This window comes from Rattus norvegicus, chromosome 15 (genome assembly GCF_021556685.1).
Source record: "Rattus norvegicus strain SHRSP/BbbUtx chromosome 15, alternate assembly SHRSP_T2T, whole genome shotgun sequence".
Taxonomy (NCBI): domain Eukaryota; kingdom Metazoa; phylum Chordata; class Mammalia; order Rodentia; family Muridae; genus Rattus; species Rattus norvegicus.
This window is the reverse complement of record NC_141548.1, coordinates 37,093,700-37,117,140: the sequence shown is the minus strand read 5'-3', so window position 1 is coordinate 37,117,140 and position 23,441 is coordinate 37,093,700. Positions and strand designations below refer to the sequence as shown.

The window sequence follows — 23,441 nt, the reverse complement described above, 5'->3', positions numbered from 1 at the left end:
CCACACAAAGACCCAACAAAGAAAGAGAACTTCAGACCAATTTCCCTTATGAATATCGATGCAAAAATAATCAATAAAATTCTGGCAAACCGAATCCAAGAACACATCAAAACAAGTACGGTCAGGATGTTTGCTGTGGTTTTTCTCAAGTTGATCGATGGCTGTTTGACGTTGTCAACTTGACACACCTGGGAAGAGGAACCTTCTCCATACTTGACTCCATCAGAGTGGCCCGAGTGACGTTTTCCTGACTGGGTTGATGGAGGAAGGGACAGGTCACTGTGTGCAGCTCCAGCATGGGGGGTGTTTGTGTGCTGTAGTGCACAGCAGGGTTAGGGAGCCAAGGGAAGCATCCAGAAAGCCTCCCTGCTCCCGCTTTCTCCCTTTTTCTTGGCATGATGACTGCAACTTTTAGTCCTTTATGGTTGTGGGTCCCCTGTCTGCTTGGAGAAACAGTACAAGGGAAGTTTGACTGTGCTTGACCCAGGCAGTGGCCCTGAGCATGTTGGACAGGAGAGAAGCCCTGGGATACTACTTAGGAGTGGGGAAGCACAGGCTAGCTTGAGGGACAGATGGAGCTGGTTCACTGGTCCCTGGGCTGTGGAGTTCCCAGGCTCTTGGACACCCAGGCACTGCTGGAAGTCTCAGAAGAGCTGAGAATAGCATGTGGGCCCTAGGGCTGGATGTAGTCTGGGTCCGGGGCGGGAGGGAGAAGGGAGAGAGCTCTGGTTAGTCCCATGAGGATGTTTCCTGGCTTGAACTGGTTGGCTTGGAGGCAGTTGTGGCTGGGAGTGGAGAGAGGCCTTCTACAGGAGATTAGACAGTGTCTCTGTAGTGAAGGACTTCTCCATATGTCTCCAAGGTGGATCCCGATGAAAAGAGACAGTCCATGGCTCTGAATCCTTTATTGCCATGGAGGAAGGTGGATGTGTAAAACCATACTACACTGGGCCTGAGATTAAATACCTTTTACAGAGAGGAGGTCTGGGACGGAAAGTTTATTGGCTAAGCCCTCCAGGCCTCCATTTACTTCACTAGCATGGAGATCTATCCTGAGCCTACAGACCACAGGTCATGTCCTTTTCTACATGGGGTCTTGCTAAATTGCCCTTACATGTCTATTGGCCATAAATCTATGGGGGAGGGATTGTGGTTTGTGACAGGGACCTGGTGCCTGGGAGCAGGCGAAGCTACTACTGTCCCTGCATGGTCTCTGGGGATTCTAGCCTTAGTTCAACTGAGGACCATGCTACTTCTCACAGTCCACTGCCCAACATAGCTCAAATGAAGCCTTTCCTTTCTTAAGTTACTTTGGACCTTGGGTTTCATTACATCAACAGAGAAATTAAACTAGAGCCCTTTTGAAAATGGCAACTCCGAGGTGAAAATGTGCTAGCATACTGCTCTCAACTTGCACTTCCTCTCAGACTCCTGTTTGTGGGCTCCACCCCAATTTGAGAAAAGGAAACTAGAACCTAGAAACTTACAGAGGCACTTCAAGAAGTGCAGGTACCCAGCCATGGCCCAAGAGGAACCTGGGGGCTCCAACTCAGTCCTGAATGGTGAGTTCTAGGGTGTGGACCAGCAGGAAGAGCTCCCACTCCACTTCCCCCAAGGGAGACTGCAGGATGATGCTGAGGCTGGAGTGGGGCTTACAGCATGTGGGAAATCTGTAGGCACTGAAAGCTATTCTATCCTCTTGGGTCCTTGCTTCACAGATCTGGGAGCTCTGCACTGTGAAATAATTACTCAAGACATACTGTTGGGAAGGGGAGGTAGATTTTATGGGGATGCTGGGAACCTGCAAAGAAGGTCTCTTGGAGGGGAATTGGAGAATACTGAGAAACAGGTTGGGTTGTGTATTGCAAGTAGCCTTCAGTGTCCTAAAAGCTTGTGTTGTGCAGGCTGATGTTTCAGGGTCTCCCCTGTTGACATTCGCTTGGAGATGGTTTTCTCTTATCGTGAGAGCATCACAACCAAGAAGGCACCAATGCCACACCTTTTCAGCCCTTTTCTAGCAACAGTGATTGCAGTGACCACTGCCCAAAGGATGTCACTACATTCAGCAAAAGCATCCTCCATCCCTGAGACAACCCAGGCAACCATTATCACTCACTTGGTGAAGATGTGTACAGCCAAATTTGCAGTCAACTACTCATTAATTCCAGCCTGTAATCCTCTTGCAGCCAGTGTATGTTTGACGTTATTTTGTGTATGACTATCTTGCCTGCATGAACATCTGTGTACCATGTGTGTCCTCGATGTTCTTTCTTTAGAGCAGGCAGCCTAGGATTCCCTCTGGATGGAGAGTTAGGCTTGGTTAGAGCTCACCATGAACTGGGCCATGGTCGTCTGCTTAAATTAATTAGTGCTCCTGTTTAGTGAGCCATTGCTCTAGTATCTGGAATGTATTGTGATTAATGTATGTATGTATGTATGTATGTATGTATGTATGTATGAGTGTATTTACATATGTATATACGTTGTGATTCCATTGAGCTTAAAACTTCTTTGGTGACAGTTTATGTGGAATTTCCATCTTGTATAACTAGTGTCCTGCGCAGACACAGAGTGTTCTGACAGATTTACTGGGATCTTCATCTAGCTCCTGCCTTGCTGAGAGTCTTTACGTTGCGTTGCTCAACTGTTCCTTTGCTCTTTTCTCCATCTGTGTAGTGTGTGTGTGTGTGTGTGTGTGTGTGTGTGTGTGTGTGTGTGTGTGTGTGTGTGTGGTCAACCACTAATTCATGGTAGTGGCCAGGCCTTCCCCCACACACCATCAACTGACAGATCTCCTCACTTAGGGGTTGATGCTAGTGAATGTTGGCCCCCTTTTATCTGGTTTGATCCTGTGCAGGCCTTCTGCAGGTAACCCCACTTGTTTTGAGTTCATGATCACAGCTTTTCTGTCATCCTGCAAGACCCTGTTTCTATGGATCTTAGCATCCATCCATCCTAACTTTCACTGTGTTCCCGGAGCCTTGGTGGGGTCTGGTGATTGTTAGTGTCTTGTTCATGACTGACTATTCCACACACATCTACTCTCTGCACATTGACCAGTTGAGAACCTGATCAAAAGACCCTATTGCCACAGACACTATCTTGTTGGGCACAGGTCACAGAGAAATTAAGCAATAATCAGGTTCTTCCCTGTTTGGTGGCTTTCATAGTACTGAAAAGTGCCATGTAGTTTGTTGGAGAATAAAAGAAGTCCACAATCTCACACAGCTGTGAGCACTGTGCTACAGTTACAACCAGCACGGCAGGACATGTCCCTGGAGGAAGAGTGACACAGTGTCATAGGGGGGACCAACTGATTTCTAGTGGACTTGGGACCAGCAGGAGGAAGCAGTGCCTTGCACTGTAAATTAGACCAAGATCTTATGGTAAGGGAGCTCATTGGCCACACAGGTGAACCTACGCCCACTGTCTCTGCTAAGTAGACATGCGATCAACCTTTGCTCTACATGCCTGTCTCAGACACCATCACAAATTTTTTTACATGAATATTTTATCAGTTCACTAAGACCTCTAGAAGCTTTTCAGTGAGCCCATAGCCAACCTATGTGCCTTGCTCTGTTTCTGTTGACAGCACTGGTCTTCAGCACCGAACAGAGGCTGTACCACACAAGACATGCTCCTTTTCACAGATTAGACGTTGATTTGTAATTATTCGAGGAGTTTACAGTCCATCTTGAGAAGAGGGTCCTCTCCCCTTTTTGAAGACTGGAGGAGCTACCAAGGCCATGAAGTGCTGTTCTGTTTTAACCTAGTTGTTATTTATAGGTGACGCTAATAGTGACAAAAAGATGGAGAAGTGGACATGTGCCCTCTGCCCTGAAGGCCATGACTGGAGTGTGATTTACTTCGAACCATCATCGAATATAGCAGCTCATGAAAACTGTCTGGTAAGTTACTGGTAAAAACTTTAAAACTACATGTTTAGGACTGAAAAGTGGGTCAGTGGTGAAAATCACCAGACACTCTTCCAGAGGAACTAGTTTCCATTCCCAGCACTCACATGGTGCCTCACAACCAGCACGGAAGATCTCTGTGTGAAGACGATGATGACAGAAGTCATAATGTCTGCAGGGGCAGAGGGCCTTTGAGGTGGAAATACTGATTTAGTTCTAACTGCCCCAGTCTCCTGAGTGCTGAGTCTACAGGTATGTAGGGCCACATCAAGGTATCAGATCTGTGTTAAATTATGAATCATCTGTCCTGTATCCTTGAGTGTGTATTTCTACATCAAGGACCTTGTGTCCCATAAGTGCAATTTACCCATCAAGGTCAGACATGAGCACTGCCTCTCTAGCGCCACCTAGAAGCCACATTGAGTTTTCACCAGCCGTCCCAACAACATGGCCAAGGGGTGAATGAAGCACAGGGGCTGCAGGGAGCCTTTTCCCTTTAACCTGTTGTGTCCTTATAACATTTCCTGGTAATTTGAAGTCACTTCCAATTGTCTGTTGACATGCCAGTATTTTTAGTAAACTTTCTTGATATGCTTTTCATTAAAACAAAAATGTAGTGACTGCAGTGTGCAGTTGTGTTTTGAGACATACTTGCTCCATGTGGTCACTGTCACTATTCAGAGAGTTCCCAGGACCCCAGAACATCCCCTCATGCCTCTCTGCAGTCAGCCCACACTTACTCCATGTCCCTCTGGATTGCTCATTTTGTCAGAGATCACAGGACGGGAGTGCTGCAGCATGGCCTCCTTAGTGTGTGGTCTCTTTGCTCCCCAGTGATGCAGAGCATCTCCTGGGCCTGTGTGCGTTTGGTCCCATTTGCGTTCTACATCTCTGCACTCAGTCAAACGACTCAGGATATCTATGCCTATGGGGAATACCCATGAACTTCTTCTTGCTGTGCTGCATTGACATTTATAGCAGACGACACTTCAGTAGCATTTATATTGTCTAATTCCGGAGAAGATGTAACGGACAGACAGGCATGCATAGGCTGTGTTAGGGCTTCTACACTTGATCTTAGCCAAAAGGCCGAGAAGCGATGTGTGTTAGGGCTTCTACGACTGCCTCCAAGACACCATGACTCAAAAGCAAATTGGGAGGAAACCATTTATTTGGTTGCATTTCCATATACCTGCTCATTATAGAAGGAATTAAAAACATAAATTCAAACAGGGCTGAAACCTGAATACAGGAGACCATGGACACGCCAAGGAGGGGGCTGCTTTCTGGTTTGCTCTCAGGGTTTGCTCCATCTGCTTTCCTACAGAATCTAACACCAGCAGCCCAGGGATGGCAACATCTAGTATTTGCTGGACTCTCCCCCATTGGTCACTAATTAAGAAAATCCCCTACAGCCCGATCTTATGAAGGCTTTTTCTCCTTTGCAGTTCCCTCCTTTCAGATAACTCTAGCTTGGGTCACATTGAGAGAAAACTCGACAACAGGCTCTGTGCATATGTGATACGGTTTTATATCCTCATATAAAATATTCAGCATGAGAGGACCTGAGCGCCCTGAACTGGTCCTTTCAGAATACTAGACAGATGTATAACTATTTGCTTCCCTGCCTTTATATTATGTTATTTAATGGATAGGTCACAGACTATTCATCTGTCTATCAACCTATGCATTCTGTCCAATATGAGGTGACAGCAAATTTACAATGAACATCTATGTATGAGCCTTTGTTTCCTATATGCCTTTAATCCCCTTGGAAAGCATTTAAAGAATTTCCACGTTATAAAGTAAGTGTGCATTTCACACTAAAATGTTTATCATTTCAAACCCAGGCTATTTCTTGCCTGCACACTGTTTTCTCCATGATTTTAATTTGTGTTAGGGGTGTTAATCTTGGTTATCTTTTCCCATGTGTGTATTTTTCACTCTGTACTATCAGGTTGGATTTTAAACCTCTCTCTTTTTCCTGTTGCTGAGGATCAAACCCAGAGTATGGAAAATATAAGCAAATGCTTTACCTTTGATACACATCACAGAGCCTGTCTATTAAAAAAGATGTGTGTGCATACATGTTTTTATATGTGTATGTGTGTGTACATGTGTGTATGTGTGCACACGTGTGTCTACATACACGTGAAGAGCATGCTCATGGAGGTCAGAGGGCAGCTTTCTCCGGAGCTGGTATCTTCCTCCTTGTTCATGGGTTCTACAACTCTCGCAGCAGGCGCAGTTCTGGATGACGCTCTCCTCTCTCTCTGGGACACCCGGATAGCAGATGTGTGGTTCTAGCCACAGCACCTGCCTTTTTACTGGGGTTTGGGGAATTGAGATCAGTCTGTCAGGCTTGCTCAACCAATGCTTTTACTCACTGAGGGTCTTCTCTGTCCCCTGCCACATGGCCATCTTAAACCGAATTGTTTTATTGAGTTGTAAGGCTTTCCTGTGCTCTAGACACAAGTCTTTGATCAGACGTATACATGGTATTTTTTCCTATCCATGGCTGGCCTTTGAAAAAACGACATCCATTTATTTCTTTATGCATGTACCAGAGGATGCAGGAGGAGGTCAGAGAACACCTTGCAGGATTTCCTTCCCTCCTCCACCACATTAGAGCCTTAGATTGTCAGGTTGGCAGCAAGTGATTGTTCTTGACGAGTCACCTTCCTGGCCACGATTTTCTCTTAGCATCTTTCTGAGAACAACTTTAATCCTGATGAAGTAGAACAGATCCCTGCACTAAGCTTGCAGCTGGAGCAGAGCAGCAGAAACACGGAGACCCTAACTCCAAACCACGGGAAAGGTTAGAACCACTTCCCAGGGTCATTCTCCGACCTCCACATGCGAGTATTCACATTTGCATTATAATCTCTAATACTTACAAAATGTCTTTGCCTATGAAAGTGTCACAAGTTTTTTCTCATGTTTCTCATGCTCTTCAGTTTTTTGAGTTTCTCTGTGACATTAACCTTCAAGTGAAAGCCAGCCCATTGTTTAGGTTTATGTGACTCGGGAGACTTAGCTCTCTGGAGCTAGAAAGCTGGTGGCTCAGTTAGGGAAGTGCTGGGAACTTGAGTATGAAGTCCTGACTTCCACCCCAGGATCCATACATAAATCTCCACCTGGCATACACTGCCTGCAGCCCCACACTGTGGAGTACAGACAGGAGGATTCTAGACCCTGCTGGCCAACCAGGTGAGCCCAACTTGTGAGCTCTCCAAGGTCAGGGAGTGGCTATATTAAAAAATATAGATGGAGAGGTGCTGGAGAGATGGCTGTGTGGTTAAGCTGCTCTTGCAGAGGACCCAGGATCAGTTCTCAGAACACAGGGTTAGTTCACAAGCATTTGTAAATCCACTTCCTGGAATCCAATGTCTTCTTCTATCCTGGGCCAAAACTAGCACTCATGTGATCCACATAGATACATGCAGGAAAAACACTCATTTTTATAAAAAATCTTAGAAAAAAGCTAAAGATCTGTAGAGAATGCCAGCCAAAGTAAGTCTCTTTTTTCTCCAAGCAGATAACAATATAAACACACACACACACACACACAGACACACACACACACACACACACACACACACAAATACACTCACTCATGCACATTAGGATATAAATCACACAGAACATACACACACCCATATTTAATACAATACTTGTATAATAGTTTAGTAAAGAATTTTAATTATTTAATAAAAATCTTTTAGAACAATTTTAGTATGTGTGCATGTGTGTGTGTGTGTGTGTGTGTGTGTGTGTGTGTTACCTACTGGAGGTGGTCTTCTGTCACTTGTGAGCTGGGTACCTAGACCTGAGTGCACAATATAGGTCCTCTGGAACACTAGAAGAACAGTACACATGCTCAACAACTGAGCCCTCTCTCCATCCTCTAAAATACTGATGAGCAAAGAGACTTGTGGCCTCTAAAATACACAAGGAAGTTTGGGGGTAGCTGTGGTCGTACCTGAATTTCCACTGCAAAAAACTAAGGAGGAGGCCAGGGTCCAGGTAAAGTGGGATGTATAGATACATCTTATCTTTAAAAAACAGCATAAAAGTCAGGCATATTTGTGTATGGCTTTGGTCCCAGCACTGACAGGCCGAGACAAGTGAACTCTGTCAGTTTCAGTCCAGTGACTGAACTACAGTGAGACCCTATATCAACAATGACAAGAGTGAAAATCTGTGAAATGGGTGTAGAGGCAGGCATGGTCATTGAAATCTAAGAAGGCCTGGGAATCCACCAGGAATGGCCTCTGTCCCTTGCTATGGTTTCTCTGACTCCATGGCTCCAGTCATTGCCTGCTCTGCATTCCTAGGCAGAGAACAGTGCTGTAGGAGCCACTGTCTGCCTTGCTCCAGAGTCAGGAGAGATCAGTTACCAAGGACAACTGTGTCTGCAGACTGAGGGTTCTCACAGGAGTTCCATGGCTCACATCCGGTCATCTAGTGCACAGTGGCCAGTGCTCTGAGTCCTGGTCCACTCTGCCTCCTCTTCAGCCCTGTTCAGAACCATGTCTGACTTGTGTCCATCAGGAATGCTTCACACCAACTCTGGGTTTCTCTCACTGTGCAGCTGTATTCATCAGGACTGGTGGAGTGTGGTCCTCATGATCCACGTAATCCAGCCAGAAGCTTTGCTGTCAAATCAGTGAAGAAAGAGATCTGGAGAGGGAGAAGATTGGTAAGTTGATATGTCTTATTATTCATAAATAATGAGTCTTTTGTACTACGTTCAAAGGACAGTCTTCATGGGTGTGGAGACATGGTACAGCCGTTCAGAATGCTTGCTACCCATCCAGAAGTCCTGAGTTTGGTCCCCATCACCAAATGGCAACTCAGAACTGCTTGTAACTCCAGTTCCAGGGTATCAGATGCCCACTGCTGGCCTCCACAGAGACATGTACTTACAGACTTGTTCTCTCAGACACAGAAGTAAAAATAAAATAAACCTTCCACCTAAAAACAGAGTCTGTGGTAAAGTAAGTTTCAAGAAACATGAGGAGAGCTGGAAGGTGGATTGTGAGACCCTGCCTCAGCTGACGCTCTCTGCTTACAACATCAGGAGAGCAGGCTTGAGCCCCTTCTCTCTGAGAGAAAACACTGGTCAGACAGGCTGGAACAAGTCCTTCCTGTCACTTCAGCAGAGCAAGTTCCAATTTCACAGCTCAACAGCGCCATCTCAGTTCTTCCTCTACTGTCCTGCCACAGAGCTGCAGGCAGCATGCAGAGCAAAAGGCTTCATCCTTGACATGGAGGACAATGTCCTCTGAAGGTCACAGGTGACTGATGTCTTTCTGCACCAGTTTGGGTGGTTATCACTGACAGCATCTGCCTGGGAGCTGAGGGCATATGGGCCTTTCCAGGAAAGAAGGAGGGCTCAGAGGCTCTCCTCCAAGGTCAACTGTGTCTCCTGGCTACGTTTATAACAGGCCATTTGTAGAAGAGTAAACAGGATGTCAAGTTTACCATGGCTGACCACACCCAAAGAAAGGTGTCAATGAGTGGCGACATACTGGTATGTTTCTTTTTCAAAGTATTTGTACCAGCATGCTGAATGTAAATTCTCCTAATTAGAAAGTGGCCAGCCAATGTGAACTCAAACATTACTTTTATCATTTTCTGATAATTGCATTTGAGGCTCTTCATGGACAGTTAAGGAAGAATATCTTCAGATTCTAGAACAGAGGCTCTGACTGTGTGGGGAATGATGAAAAGGAAACACATTTCATACGGACTTAGGAACCACCAATCATAAATTTATTTTCTTTGGCCCTTTATAAATGCAATTTAGCTACTGAGCTGATTCCCGGTTCCTAAGCTCTTCGGAAATATGTGTTCCCATGGTCAAGACCCACAACTTGAGAAGCACTGTTGTAGGATTTGCCTGCAAGGAAACATCCCAGACCAGAATGAGGGCAGCTGGGTAAACAGAATACGGAGAAAGCAGTTGTGATCCGTGAGAGTTTTCATGGACTTTCCTATTGGGAAACTGAGATGCATTGGAAGCACAGGCAACAGAAAGGGATGCGAAAAGGCACAGGAGGCGAGAGCTACTCACTCACTGTTTCCTTATAGCCCAGGGATGGCTGCACTCTCAAGAGGCTGCGCCCTCCCACATTAATAACTGATTATGTAAAGGCCCAGCAAGGATGCCCACAGCCTGATCTTCTGGAGTTCTTTTCTCCTTTGAGGTTCTCTCCTCTCAGATGCGTAGAGCTCATTGTGGAAGTGTCAGCGAGTGTATCATCAGGGTGCAGTCTCCCCTTCACTATTCACGCTGCTACCTTTTACCTCTACAATTCAATAACTGCTCCTGTATGCTCTGGTTTAGCATTCTATATATTAATCTTCTTTCAAACCTATTTTTGACTTTTCCTTGTGTTCCCTTATGTATTATCATGGGGTCCTTACTTGGGAGCCTGTAGGTTGCTGTTTCTTGCTCTATAGAGAGCCTTATAGGGCTTGGACTGCGTGTATCCAAAGGGTGGTCAATCGGAGTTGGTCATTGCTGGTTTACCCCTCGTTACAGCATACAGCTTTAGTACTGCTCAAAGGGCTTCCTGCAGCCATACAACACCTAACCATCTCTACTCCACCTTCAGATAAGATGTGGTAGAGCAATAAAATCAAGGGAGTAAGAAAATGGTGTCTTCAGTGATGTTTTCATTGTTTAGTTTCTACAAAATTGAAACTGGTGCACTTTATTGTACACAATTCTCAACTCCTGCTCTGTGGTGCAGGCCCCACCTTTCCAGGGAGGAATGTCTGGGTGGAAGTCATACCAAGTGACAGCTGAGGCCACACATGTCTTAGTGGCACAAGAAGGAGCTGCTCTGGCCTAAGGCTCCAGGACTCCAAATCGAGTGTCTGTCCAGTGATAAGGAAGCCTGGAGCTTTGCTTTCTAAAGAGTCTCTATTAAAGGGGAAGACTGGTTTTGGAAACCATCTAATGCTTTTGCATCTCTGTAGACACTTACACAACGTTCTATCCCAGGCCTTTGATCCCAGGTGGCTGCAGTTTTGCTGAAACTTCCTCATGGGTTGCCAAATCTAATTCCTATCTAGTGCGGGCACAGAGGCTGGGATATGCCAGAGATAGCCAGGAGAAGAACACAGGGCTACTGGCTTGAACATTGTTTAATGGCAGCCTTACTTTTTAGCAAAGAAAGAGTACTAACTCATTGTGATCTATTCTTTTATAGAAATGCTCATTTTGTAATAACAAGGGAGCCACCGTGGGATGTGATTTACAGTCTTGTCCCAAGAATTACCACTTACACTGTGCCAAGGAGGACCGCGCAATTCTACAAGTTGATGAGGATTATGGAACTTACAAGTAATCAAATAGCTTTAAAACTCCATGGTGGAGTGGTGGGGATGGGTAAGGAATGGCTAGGCTGTGACATGCTTCTCAGGCTTAATTTATGCAAATGAGTTTCACGTGAGGACAGGATCATGGGACACCACCAGGAACTCAGCTTCTCATTTCCGCACTTGACAGGACTAAGAAGTACTCAAGGGGTTTGCTTGACTTTCTAAATCTTCTCTTTACTCTCTTCTTCCTGGGAGAGCCTCATTCTGAGTGGCAGCATGCACGTCCTATAAGACACAGGAGCCAGTTCAGGCCTGTTCTTCTCTGTAGCAGGAAGACACCTTCCTTCACTCACACATCCACAGGTCATGGGTCTGTCCTCCCACCTTGTGGGAATGAGCTCTCTGCTTCCAGTGTTGGACCCAGGCATGGAACTGAGGCTGTGGGAGCTGACAGCAAGCACCTTGACCTTCAGAGCCCTCTTGCTCGCCCGCAGCTTGTCATTCAGTATTGAACAGTACTCTTTATATTTGAATTATGGAGACACCAATAGGGGTTGTATTTTTAGAATTTCATTTTTTGTATACATTCACAAAGAGCTCAATTTATTATGACAGTCGTTTTTAATCACAGGAAATCCCTGCTGTACCAAGTTTTTATGTTTGCAGATGGTATCTCACCAAGTAGCCCAGGCTGGTCTTGAACTTATGGAGATAAATAAAAAGCTTTAAAAATGTTTACTAACCACGCTGGAAATACTTACTCAATTAAACAAAGTGTTTTAACTTATTCAAGGAGTGAATGTGCTTCTCTGATGTTGACATTTTAATGTAAACATTGAGGTTCATAGAGTAACTGAGATACTTTACAAGGGGCTGAGTGACACTCAGGATGAACCTGACAAGGTCTCATTAGGTTGGTACATTAGTGCAGAGAGGACTCAATGAACACTGGCTCATGGGAGGGGCTGAAGCAGGAAGGCGTTTGCCTAGACTTGAAAATTACTGACACTGGGGACAGGGAAGACACCGGTGAGTCTATGCTAATATTTTCCATACTTCGTTATGTTTTAAAAACTCCTAGGCAAGCATGGTATATAAACCTAAAATCAATGTTCAGGAGAGATAGGACCCAAATCCAAGTCCCTCTGGGAATGCAATTGAGACCAAATGAAAGGTGCTCAGAGGATGCAGATCCAGAGGAGGTGACTGAGCTGGGTGCTGCTGGGAAGGCTGCATGGAGGGCACTGGGTAACAGGAGGACCCTAGGTCTGCTAAGGGCTGAGACAAAGGCAAGCCTGGGCAGAGAAGTCCCTTACAGCTCCTCACTGCAGTCCTCCAGCCTGCTGTGCTGCCTTCTCTCTGAAGACACTGGCCAAATCCAAGTTCTGACCTTGAAAAGTCACTCTCCACAGTACTGCACATGTGTCTGTGTGAACTGTGAGGATTCACAAAACTGTGAATAGTCTGAATGAAGCCTGTCATCTGAGACCTGAGTTCTTAGGAAAAAGGACTGCTCAAAGGCTTCTCCCAGCATTTATGCTGTAAGAGACCAGAGTCTCCTTTCTAATGCTCAAAGTGCACAAAGACAATGGCCATCCTCACACATACTGGATATCGGCTAACAATTTGACATGGATTTAGACACATTACTTTTTAAAACTAAATACTTTAGCCAGTGTAATTGCATGTAGCTCTAACACCAGCACAAGGGAGACAAAGGTTGGTGTAACTCTACAAATTAAAAGATTCAGTGATTCTTTGATCATCTGTATTTTCAGATTATTTTGCCAACGACATGCTCCAGGGGGTCAAGAACCCACACAACTTGGTAAGTTTCAAGTGTGTTTAAAGAAAGTTAATTATTTAGACAAATCTCATTTCTTCTCATTTGTAGTTCTTATGTGCACCTTTTTGTGTGGGTGGATACCTTAGGTAACAGATGGAGGTGACTATGGATGCTTGAAGGTCCTCTGGAAGAGCAGCAAGTAGCCTTCGCTAGGTGTAGTCATTAACTCATTGGAAAGTATCATTAAGGGTTTTTTCCCATTACTGTGTGTTGACAGTAAATGATTATAATGTGTACATAGAAATTATAATATATGTATATATATTATACAGAAAGAGAGAGAGAGAGAGAGGGAGGGAGGGAGGGAGGGAGGGAGGGAGAGAGAGAGAGAGAGAGAGAGAGAGAGAGAGAGAGAGAGAGAGAGAGAGAGAGAGAGAATAGTTCCAGGCCAGCCTGAGCTACATATTTAGACCCTATCTCAAAAGAAAAGTACTCTCTGAAAAACTTTGGCCCACTTCATAACTGTTTTGTTCAGTGCAAATACTATAAGAAAGATCCCTAGTCAAAGGATATAAACGATGAAGTCTGGATTAGGAAGCAATGGGTTATCTTCTGAGGAGCACCCACTTGAGGACGATGACAGGACTGCCCAAGTCTCTACACATAGGGTTGTGTGAAGCCAGAGTCCAGTGGTATGCTACCCCTCACAGGGACAGGTAGCTTTTGTTCTATAAAGGGAATATCTCCTAACAACACAAAATCAGTGACAAATACGAGGGGCTGTCATCTCAAGCAATTAAAGTAAATTTTACAAAACCACATCAATTCATAGTTATTATGAGCAGAGAAATGTCATTTTTGGACCATTTACTCTTTGAGCTACACAGTAATGGAGACATGTATGCTCACCCATCAACTGGTAAAGGACAAAGTGACCACATGATGAGAATCGCTGTCCATTTCCTCCTAACAATGCATCCTTTGTTTGTAGATGCAGCTGTCAAAGCTTCTTTTCTTAAGAAATGCCTGGAAGCAGGACTTCTTACTGAATTATTTGAACAGATACAACAAAAAATGATTTCAATTCATGGAAGATTCATGGATGATACTGCTTCAGAGTCAGGTACTGAGTGGGCTAAATGTAAACACATTCTAGAAAACACACCTTCCCATGCTTTCCCTCCCTCCTTTAACCCATTCTTTAAGAACACACATCATGGGCTGGAGAGATTGCTCAGTGGTCAAGAGTACTGTTCCTCTTGCAGAAGACTCAAGGTCAGTCCCCAGCATCTGCATGGTGGCTTACAAGCATAGCTTCAGTTTGAGGGGATTCCAACACCCTCTCTTGTCCAGTTACTAGGCATGCACACACATACACAAAGTAATAAATAAATCTAAAACTTCCAGTTAATAAATGAACAAAATATGAAAGATACATATTCTTTAGTTAGAGGCAGAAGTGCACTGAGGCCAGGAGTTCTGTTTCCCAGAGGTGCAAACAGCTGGATGGAGCCATCCTTCAGCTGTGCTGTGTTGTCTGCTTTTGTTGTTGTGGATACAGCTGCTGTTTTCAAATATACTTAAAAAAATAGGTTTAATTTGTGTGTGTGTGTGTGTGTGTGTGTGTGTGTATATATATATGCATATGTGTGTATGTGTGTGTGTGTGTGTGTGTGTGTGTGTGTGTGTGTGTTTACCTGGACATGGGTTTTCAAGTGCCCACAGAGAATAGAACTGTATGAATCCCTGGAGCCAGAGTTACAGGCAGTTGTAAGCCATCCAACATGGGTCCTGGGAACCAGCCTGTAGGTTATAATTTTGATGTGCCTCAACTTCTGTCTTAATAAATCCAGGGACTTGAAAGAATTATGACAGGGGTGGAGAGACAGCCAGGTACAGAAGAACACACATATTCTTGAAGAGGATCTCAATTTGGTTCCCTACACTCATGTCTGGCAGGTCATAACTGCCTGGAAGTCAAGGTCCTGGGGATCTGACATTCTTAAAGGCTCTGAGGATACGTAAAGCCCCACCCCGCACCACACACACACACACACACACACACACACACACACACACACACGCACACACGCACACACGCACACACACAGACTCTGAGGATACCTAACGCCCCCCACCCCCCAACACACACACATAATTTTTTTAAATATTACATTGTGCCCCTGCCCAGCCACAGGTACAGAATAAAGGATGACAGAGGAGTTGGTTCTGCTTCCACAATGTGGGTTCTGGGGAGTGAGCTGGGGTCATCAGGTGGTAGGAAGCAGCCCTCTCTGCTGAGCCATCTTCCAGGCCTTGGTGTAGTTGGTTAGATCAACTGCATAGTGGGAGTTTCTTTCTGAATGGCTCCTAGGAATAAAAATTCCACTTACAGTGTGCAAGTCCATGGTCCCTGGGACCTCCTGTAACATATAATGTGAGCTACAAGTCTTGTAATTGCTCGTTAGGGTGATCTGATGCGTTACACGGTAAGGGACAATGTAAAATACTGACTTTTAAGTGACTTTCTCTATGACAACCAAAACATCAATTAGCATTACACATTTCCCAGAGCTCCTTTGTTACATAATTTTATTTGCTTATTTTCTCAAAACTAAGAACTCTCAAAGTTTGGGGTGCCTCCTAATCACCTGGGGCTCCCTGGAGCACAGGTGCTCCCTCCCCAGAAGTCCTGGCTGCACAGAGACAGTGAGCTGAGGCTTCTCCCACTTCCCTGCTGGGCCTGCACTGAGCTGCCCTTCTCTGATCCTCTCTCTTCCTGTTGGGGTTATTTTCTCTTTCTCCCCATGTGACTTATTCACATTAAAATTAACACAGGTAATTGCTTCTCCCTCTAGACTATGAAGGGATCAAGATCTTACTGTTTGACTGTGGACTATTTAAAGACACGTTAATAAAATTCGAAGAAGGTAGGTGATTCATAAAATAAGGAACAGTCATATTTATTATTCAGATCAAAATGACAGGTGACAAAACAGTGAATATTCTCTCAAGGACAGTTTTTGTCAAACTTTGAAAAAATCCGTTACAGCAAAGTACAATACAGAAGACCAGCAAAAGAGCACGAACACACACACACACACACACACACACACACACACACACACACACACACACACACACAGAGAGAGAGAGAGAGAGAGAGAGAGAGAGAGAGAGAGAGAGAGAGAGCCAGGAGATAAAGATCAATCCATAGACGATCACTCTAGAGAAAATGCAGTGAGCTGTAGGTAGTTTGATCACTGCTGTTTTCCAGGTAGATACATAAAAGCGCACCGAGGAGAGAGAAATAACCCAAGTTTTTTGCTCAGAGTACTTTGATCCTTGTATAGACAGGCAGACACTGGAGCTGAGGCGGCTTCCTGCAGCCTCTCTGCCTCAAGGCAGCAAGATAGAGGCAACTGTGATCCATTCTGCAGTCTGTTGCCCTCTCCCATGAAGAGATGTCCAGTTACTTTTCCTAAGGTTTGTGTTCAAATCTCTTGAAGCACTGAGTACTGTAATTCTAAAATGAATCAAGAAAAAAAATCCAAGAATAATCAAGAAGAATTTTAGGTGGTAGCTTTTGTTTCTTTTGAGTTTTTTGTTTGCTTGTTTAATTTTAATGATTCTAGGCAGTCAGGAATAGGGAGATCCGGTCTTTCAGAAATGTGATGAGTTTAGTTGGGCATTATGGTACATACCTGCAATCCCAGCAGTTGGCAGGAGAGCTGGGAGCCTGGGTTACACAGTGAGACCTCGTTTAAAAAACAAAACAACAGGAGATTGCATTCATTATGGCCTTTCATTATTAAACATTTCCATGTCCTGCACCTCTGGATATGGATGAGGGACAGATTCACACAGAATGGTATGAGTAGCTTCCTCTCTCCCTCTTATTTATGACACAATGCCCTAGTGTTCTTTCTACAGATGTGCCTGTCAGTAAAACTATGTGGTAGCAAGTTTTACGTAAAGAGCAGTCAGGTCGCCTGTGTCGCCTCAATGTGCCCAGGCTCTTTCACTCTGACTCTGTTATTTGATCTCATTTGGACTCTGCAGTATTCAGTTTTAGTCAGCAGAGGAGTTAACTTTGAAAATCACTTGAGAATGTCTGATAATAAGAATAGCTTTAAAAAACCAAACGTCAAAAAACTGTATTTCCTTTGGACTTACATGTGTTTGGAAAATGTCACACTGCATATGATAGGGACACCTCAAGACACTACCTGATATAGTGACATCCTGGTCTGGAAGACTCAGCCCAGTATTTTAAGGTAAGTACTGGTATGCAGTCATTCTGACAGCTAAGAATTTAAAGATTCAATTGTGAGGATTCTAAATCCAACTACAATCACCTTGGTTGGTTTCTACAGCAAACATTTTCTGTTCCTAAATCATACCCAAAGCTGAGATGTACCAAATGTCCTTAGAGCCAGAGGTGTGCTCATGAAAGAGTTGTCACTGAAAGGCCAGCAACATACTGTAGTCTCTAAATAAATGAATACACTGTAACCTTGTTCTACCATGAAGGAATCAAGTTCACATGACACATGTGCGTGTCCACACTGAGCTAGGAAGAGCAGCCAAGATGCTGATAGACTGTCTCCTCAGACCACTCTGTCTTCTCATTTGAGGTCCAGTGACTGTAATGTAGATATCTGAACGGATCCAGTCTAGAGACAGTAACCTATCCCTAATCCTGTTCCTGCACACACTGAAGCCACTTTCTTTCTTTTAAAGCAATCAAGAGCAAAGCTTGTGAATGTGAAGAAAGGCTGAACCAGATGAAGCAGCAGCTTGAGTTACTTGCAGATTTACAACAAAACCTGTGCTCATTTCAAGAATGTGGGGTCCTGGATCCCTCAGGCTCTACTTCAGGGTCCTTGCTACCTCCTGAGGACCACCAGTGCAGATGCCAGGAGTCTCCTGAAGTGCAAGCAGGCTCAGGAGACAGCCTGTGACAGATCCAGTCCCCTCCAGCTCTGACCTGCTACTGCTCAGCCAGGCTCCATACCTGACAGGTTGTTTCTTGGCTCCTCTCTTGTCATCTCACTTGTCCTGCCTTCTCCTGACAGTAACAGCTGTTCCTCCAGTCAACTGGATCAGGCCCCCATGTCCTCTAAGGAGCAGGAAGTCCTCCTACCTACCCTACCCACCCTAGTCAGGGGCAGCCACACCACAGCCTTTGCTCATCCTTTTGTGGAATCTTAGAGCTTTCTTCTTGCTTCTGCTACTCCTGCAGTAGGTCTGTGTCATCATGGTCTCCTCTCAGTATTAGTGACTTCATCAGAATGGAGCAGAGCCTCACTCCTGTGCATAGCTCGCTGGTACCCTGGGTTTCTGCTCACTACCACCTTCCCAACATTGAGCACACTTAATAAATGCTTGACAAAACGCTGTGAAGAATCAACAGTTTCTTTAATACAGTTCCCAGCAGCCCTCAGCTGTAAGAAGACACAGTGCACTATTCTGTTCTTACAAATTCTGTGGGTCTCCATCAGTCTTTTTAGAAGTGTCTTTGTGGGCACAGTCATTACAAGGGCAAGCTTCATCTTCAAGACCGAGTCCAGCATTTCAACTGGGCTCTTTGAATAAGAGCACCAGGGGAATAGGGAATGTGGAGAACGGAGGCTTTCCCCACCTGACAATATGCATCAGATCTGCGTGCGACACTGCCCCTGGCCCTTGACTCCTCTCACATTCACATTTCTAATTTCCTCCCATGATCCTCTGGGTTACAGTAAAGCACCTGTCAGAATGAAGTTGAGCTGTGTCCTAACATTGGGTCTAGTTTGTAATGAGTGCTCACACACACTTGTGTAGGAATCATTCCTGTATAACACTGTGGTGACCAAGGCCAGTCTAAGCCACTTCCTGTCAGATCAGCTGGAATGACTGCAGTGTGAGCGTACGTACATATGTATGTATATATGTATGTATTTTGCAGACATAGAGCCAGGTTCATGATCAGCTATGTTTATTGTACTGTTTCTAGGTGAGCTAACACTTCATGTTTCCCCCCTAGTGTACAGAAAACATCTTCAGAACAATTGTCTGTGGTTCCATCATGTGAAAATAAATGCTCGTGAGATGTCTAGCACTTCGAACTTTTACCAATTGTCCTGTGACCCCCACAAGGATGTCATGAAATGTGCACCCTTCCACGTACAAAGTTAGTTCAACGACACTGCGAACATTCCATTAGATTATTGGTCATTAGTCCAATTTTCACAGCTGTTATGTCTCGCAAGGATAGTGGCTGCTACTTTTCATTTTTAATGGTTTTTCTATCTGAGGGTTCAAGTGTCTTAACAGAAATAAGATCTTTTGGTGCTGAGTTAGTTGAGAAATAAGTCGACACATTCAGAGTGGTACCTTATTTTTATTTTAACACTGATAATGTTAATAATTGTGATATAATGTAGTAACGAAATTTAATACCTCAACTCCTTTTGTTCTTTCTCTTTATCAAGCCTTTTAAAATACATAGTTCAATACATAAAATAGTCAAAATGAATCCCAAACCACTTCACCTTGCCAAACAGAAACTACACATCTGTGCTGTCCCAGCACCTGGCATCTACTCTCTTTCTCCCTCCAGGAACTGAAATACATGTTATTGGTATTTTTTGTAGGGGGCTATTTTTTTTTAACTGAAATCCACATATTAATCAAGTTTATCCCTTTTTCAGGCTTTACACTACTAAAGGGGAAAACAAGCGCGAGTGTACAATGTGCCTTAAGACATTGTTTATTAGTGTGTCAGTCAAGGAGTTACACAAATGCATCCTGATTACTGAATATAAAATTGGTTCCAGTAACTTCAAGGATACAGTTGGGCTCTTTTAAGAAATGTGACTTCTCTGCCTTCCATTATTACATCAGAAGAAAACATTAATTTCAAGAAGTTTTTTGTTTATATGATTATAACCAAAACCAAGTAGAAAAATAAAAAGATTGCATTAAAAAAATACGCAAACCCCTTTTAAAGGACTTTTCTTACACACACACACACACACACACACACACACATACACACACACACACGCACACGCACACTCTCACACTCACTCTCTAGCTGTTCAGCGGGATCAGGAAGTCCGTATGTCTGTCAGGTAAACTACCTGTCGATGTGGATTTGCAGCTGTGATTTGTGCTTTTCCCATGGAGAAGTTTTTCAAGTGAGACCACCGGTGACTTTCCTAAAGATACTGCTTCGAGGCCCTAAGTCACAGAACTGTGGTTCTACAGATGATCTACCACAGCAAATCACGTAATGTCCACTCCATCCTGGTCAGGAAAGTGTCACTGAGGAGGCAGGGGCACGATCAGGAAGAAGGCCTTTAAGCTGTAGTTCGTATTCATCCTGCCTGTCATCACACCTGCCTGGCTTTGGTGCCTCAGTCACCATCCACCCTGATACAATCTTTGACAAATGACCTTTCAGGAAAAGAATTGCTATGGAGCCCTAGCTTAGTGTATGACAAAAGTATTCCTAACACAATTAAAGAAAGGAAAAGCCGAAAGTAGAGAGGTGAAGGTGAAGCTTCAATTAGGTTTTGATGGAATTTGGCCTAGGCTCCTCCCACCACCTAAAACTATGAGCATTCTATGGCGTCCTGTACGAGGGGTGGCTTTAGCAATCACATCAAGTCAGAAAAGAACAGCCACGCAGAGTGTGTTTGTGAGTAATTATAAAGGGTACGATAGTGTGCACCCTGTTTGCCATTGCACCCTAGTGAAGCACTGTTGGGCAATCAGGGGAGACTCTAATTTCTGTCACCTTCTTCCTTCCTGAAAAAAGCTTCTTTACCACCAGCTTTTCACGTTACTTCCCTATAGGTACTAATTCTTTCTTCTTCTTCCTCTTTGTGGTGTCTGTGTGTAGACATGGTACACCTCCAACAGTGAGAGGACAACTGTAAGTCCGCTGTCTCTCTCCACCATGTGTGTCCTGGGCATGAGGTTAAGTCCTCATGCTTAGTGACAGAGCCTTTACCTGCTGAGCCATCTACAGCCCTACATGCCTATGCATTAAGAGCATCTCAGAAACCTAACCATTCCTTGACTGTCTAGGTGGTTGAATGTGTATAGAATATTCTTTATGACCCCCACTATGACCCCCCCAGTGCTGATGCCCCCACAGGAGGTTGGTGAGTGTGAGCAGCGCTCAGGAAGCACCCGACAGGGCCTCCTCCACAGACGGTGTGGAAGGGCCTGTGGCCCAAGTCCAAAACACCCTTTCATAAAGTTAAAAGAACAAAAGCATGTAAACTGCCATCCTTTCCCAATGTTCATCAAACGTAAGAACAATCACATGTAAAATGTACATATCTACAAACAAGCGATGTAAAAAGAGACTCACAAGAACCAATGTCCTTCATGCATTCCTACAGCACACTGTGTCGGGGCTTTACCTGCAGAGTCACCTCACCCAGCGCCTCAGAGCGCCCACACCCAGCCCAGCAGCCTTGGCCTCAATTCTTAAAGGCTCCACATTTACTGGCTTTAGCAATGAACTCCTTTAGCAGGGGACCATCCATTTGCCAGAACGCAGCAGTCTGGGTAACTTCTGTCAAATGATTGATGCAAAACTTAAAGCAGAATTCTTCTAAATCCTAGACACATACAACAAAAACAAGAACAGGAAGAGGCCTTTGTTTATTAACTGTGAACTGTTCTTCTGCTAATCCCTCATCCCAACTCTCTCACCCTTCCCAGAAGAGATACTAGAGACCAGATACCTTAAACCATGTTCTCAGAAAATCCCCTGGCATCTACTCACAGCAGAGTAAAAGTAAGGCTTCCCTAACTCGTGTGACACACACACGCATACTAAACCATACAGGGCTGCCATAGCTGGCACACACTGCAATTAACTCGAATCGAGGTGCAGAGTCAATGCGATGTTAGTGTATATGTATTTCGTTACATTTAAGAAAGCAGAAAATTCAGACATGGGCTAGTTAAATGAATAGGTTTATGGAAGTAGATGAAAGGAAGCATGTAGTCTACCTAGAATGATATTAAAAAAAAATCCCACAAACATGACTTTCCAGGTCTCCTAATAAAAATGACTTCATTATAAAGCCCCAAATAATATACAGCATCTTATAGCACGCTGTTCATAAAGACCTAGTAAACTCTAGACAAGTGTATTTACAAATTAGCATTCTCTGACAGATGAGTGGAAACCACCAACTACCAACATTCGATAGGGAAGCATAGTGCAGAAATGGTTTCTGTTACTACACACATTCATCAATCAACACCAGGGCTCCCAGTAGTGACTTCTAAGTCAAAAGTGCACACAAAAACTTAGTACACAAATTGATATGTATAGAGAGAGCACGTCAATGGATGAATGCAAAGAACACTAAATAAAAGCTTTTTGATCAAAAACTTGTCTGACTGGTAAGTTGTAAGGAACTCTACAACATTTACGATGAAGGGTCTTGTCTTCCTGTGGGAGGAGACCATATAAAACTGAGTCTTTGCACTAGAAACTAAAATTCATAAATCTGTGGAGAAATTACAAAGTGGATCTAGGGTAGATCCAGTGTCAGATTTACTATCAGAAGGGAACAACAAATTTTTAAATTGCTCATTTGAAGAAAAATTATTCTAAATAAAAAAAATGGCGTTTGAGATAGGACCACAGAGGTCACAGGATACCTTGTGAGAGCTGGTTCTCTCCTCGTGTGGATTCTGACTGAGCAGGGTCCCTCCTGGACTTGATGGCAGGCACCTTTACCCACTAAGGTCTCAGAGGCTCTCACTCCAAAGCTTTCATGTTGAAATTATTCTAATTATCAATCTGAAAACCAACTTGTCTTTTCTTTCTACAAACTTCCTTAAAACACTGGGCTAGGGACCCAAACACTCTGGTTTAAAATGCTACAACCTGTGGCATTCTTATTTTGTCAGTGGTGCTCTTAGTCCAAAACTTCACAGTGGTAACAATGAGATACTACCCTTTCTTTAAAAGATCACTCGGCTAGCGGAACAGGTTGTCCAGGGTTATCCCCAACAGAGAGATCCACTCCTGGTGGTAAAGATCACCATCCCAGTTTGGTCAAATGCAAAAACTGTATAGTTTACCTTAGTGTATTAAATACAAAATATTCCAGATCAACATGGCCTCCACTTTTGTTTTTCAGAATATATTTAAATGTGTTATTTTGTGTGTGTTGGGGGGGAGAGGTTGTGGGAGGATGCTTTCTCTTGCTACCCTAAGAATCTTGAGGCTCACTGACTAAGGAAAACTTAATCTCTTTTCCAGTACAACAATAACATAAAAAATGCTGACTGCTTAGCTTTGGGGTTAACATTCACATACAAAGCAAACCCCCGAACCCCTAGTCATGTTAAGACTTTGCTCATCTCTCTGGAAAGGTTCTCCT

At 44.1% G+C, this 23,441-nt stretch overlaps 3 protein-coding genes across 12 annotated transcripts in view; 2 read left to right on the top strand and 1 right to left on the bottom strand.

Moving 5' to 3' along the window:
• Positions 1 to 18,432, top strand: part of LOC120093070 (PHD finger protein 11-like) — a 49,531-nt gene extending 31,099 nt beyond the window's left edge. The window contains exon 11 of the transcript XR_015637849.1: positions 18,284 to 18,432. The gene's annotated coding sequence lies outside the window, so the exon portion shown is untranslated. The remainder of the gene's footprint in view (positions 1 to 18,283) is intronic.
• Positions 1,478 to 18,432, top strand: Phf11b (PHD finger protein 11B). 4 transcript variants are annotated; one of them, XM_087586313.1, is made up of 8 exons: positions 1,478 to 1,562; positions 3,593 to 3,908; positions 8,509 to 8,616; positions 11,138 to 11,271; positions 13,028 to 13,077; positions 14,027 to 14,158; positions 15,894 to 15,965; positions 17,779 to 18,432. In XM_087586313.1, exons 2-8 carry the CDS (start codon positions 3,810 to 3,812, stop codon positions 17,997 to 17,999), a joined length of 816 nt encoding a protein of 271 aa, XP_087442439.1. In that variant the 5' UTR covers positions 1,478 to 1,562; positions 3,593 to 3,809; the 3' UTR covers positions 18,000 to 18,432.
• Rcbtb1 (RCC1 and BTB domain containing protein 1) overlaps positions 15,983 to 23,441 on the bottom strand; it is a 47,477-nt gene continuing 40,018 nt past the window's right edge. For 3 of the 7 annotated variants that reach the window (XM_087586118.1, NM_001443892.1, NM_001108380.4), the window contains one exon: positions 19,401 to 21,656. In XM_087586118.1, the coding sequence (XP_087442244.1) occupies positions 21,516 to 21,656 (141 nt within the window). In that variant the 3' untranslated portion in view covers positions 19,401 to 21,515. Of the gene's footprint in view, positions 16,562 to 16,739; positions 16,794 to 19,400; positions 21,657 to 23,441 lie in introns of those variants that run through there. The other 4 variants (XM_087586120.1, XM_087586119.1, XM_087586125.1 and 1 more) reach the window with 2 other exon arrangements.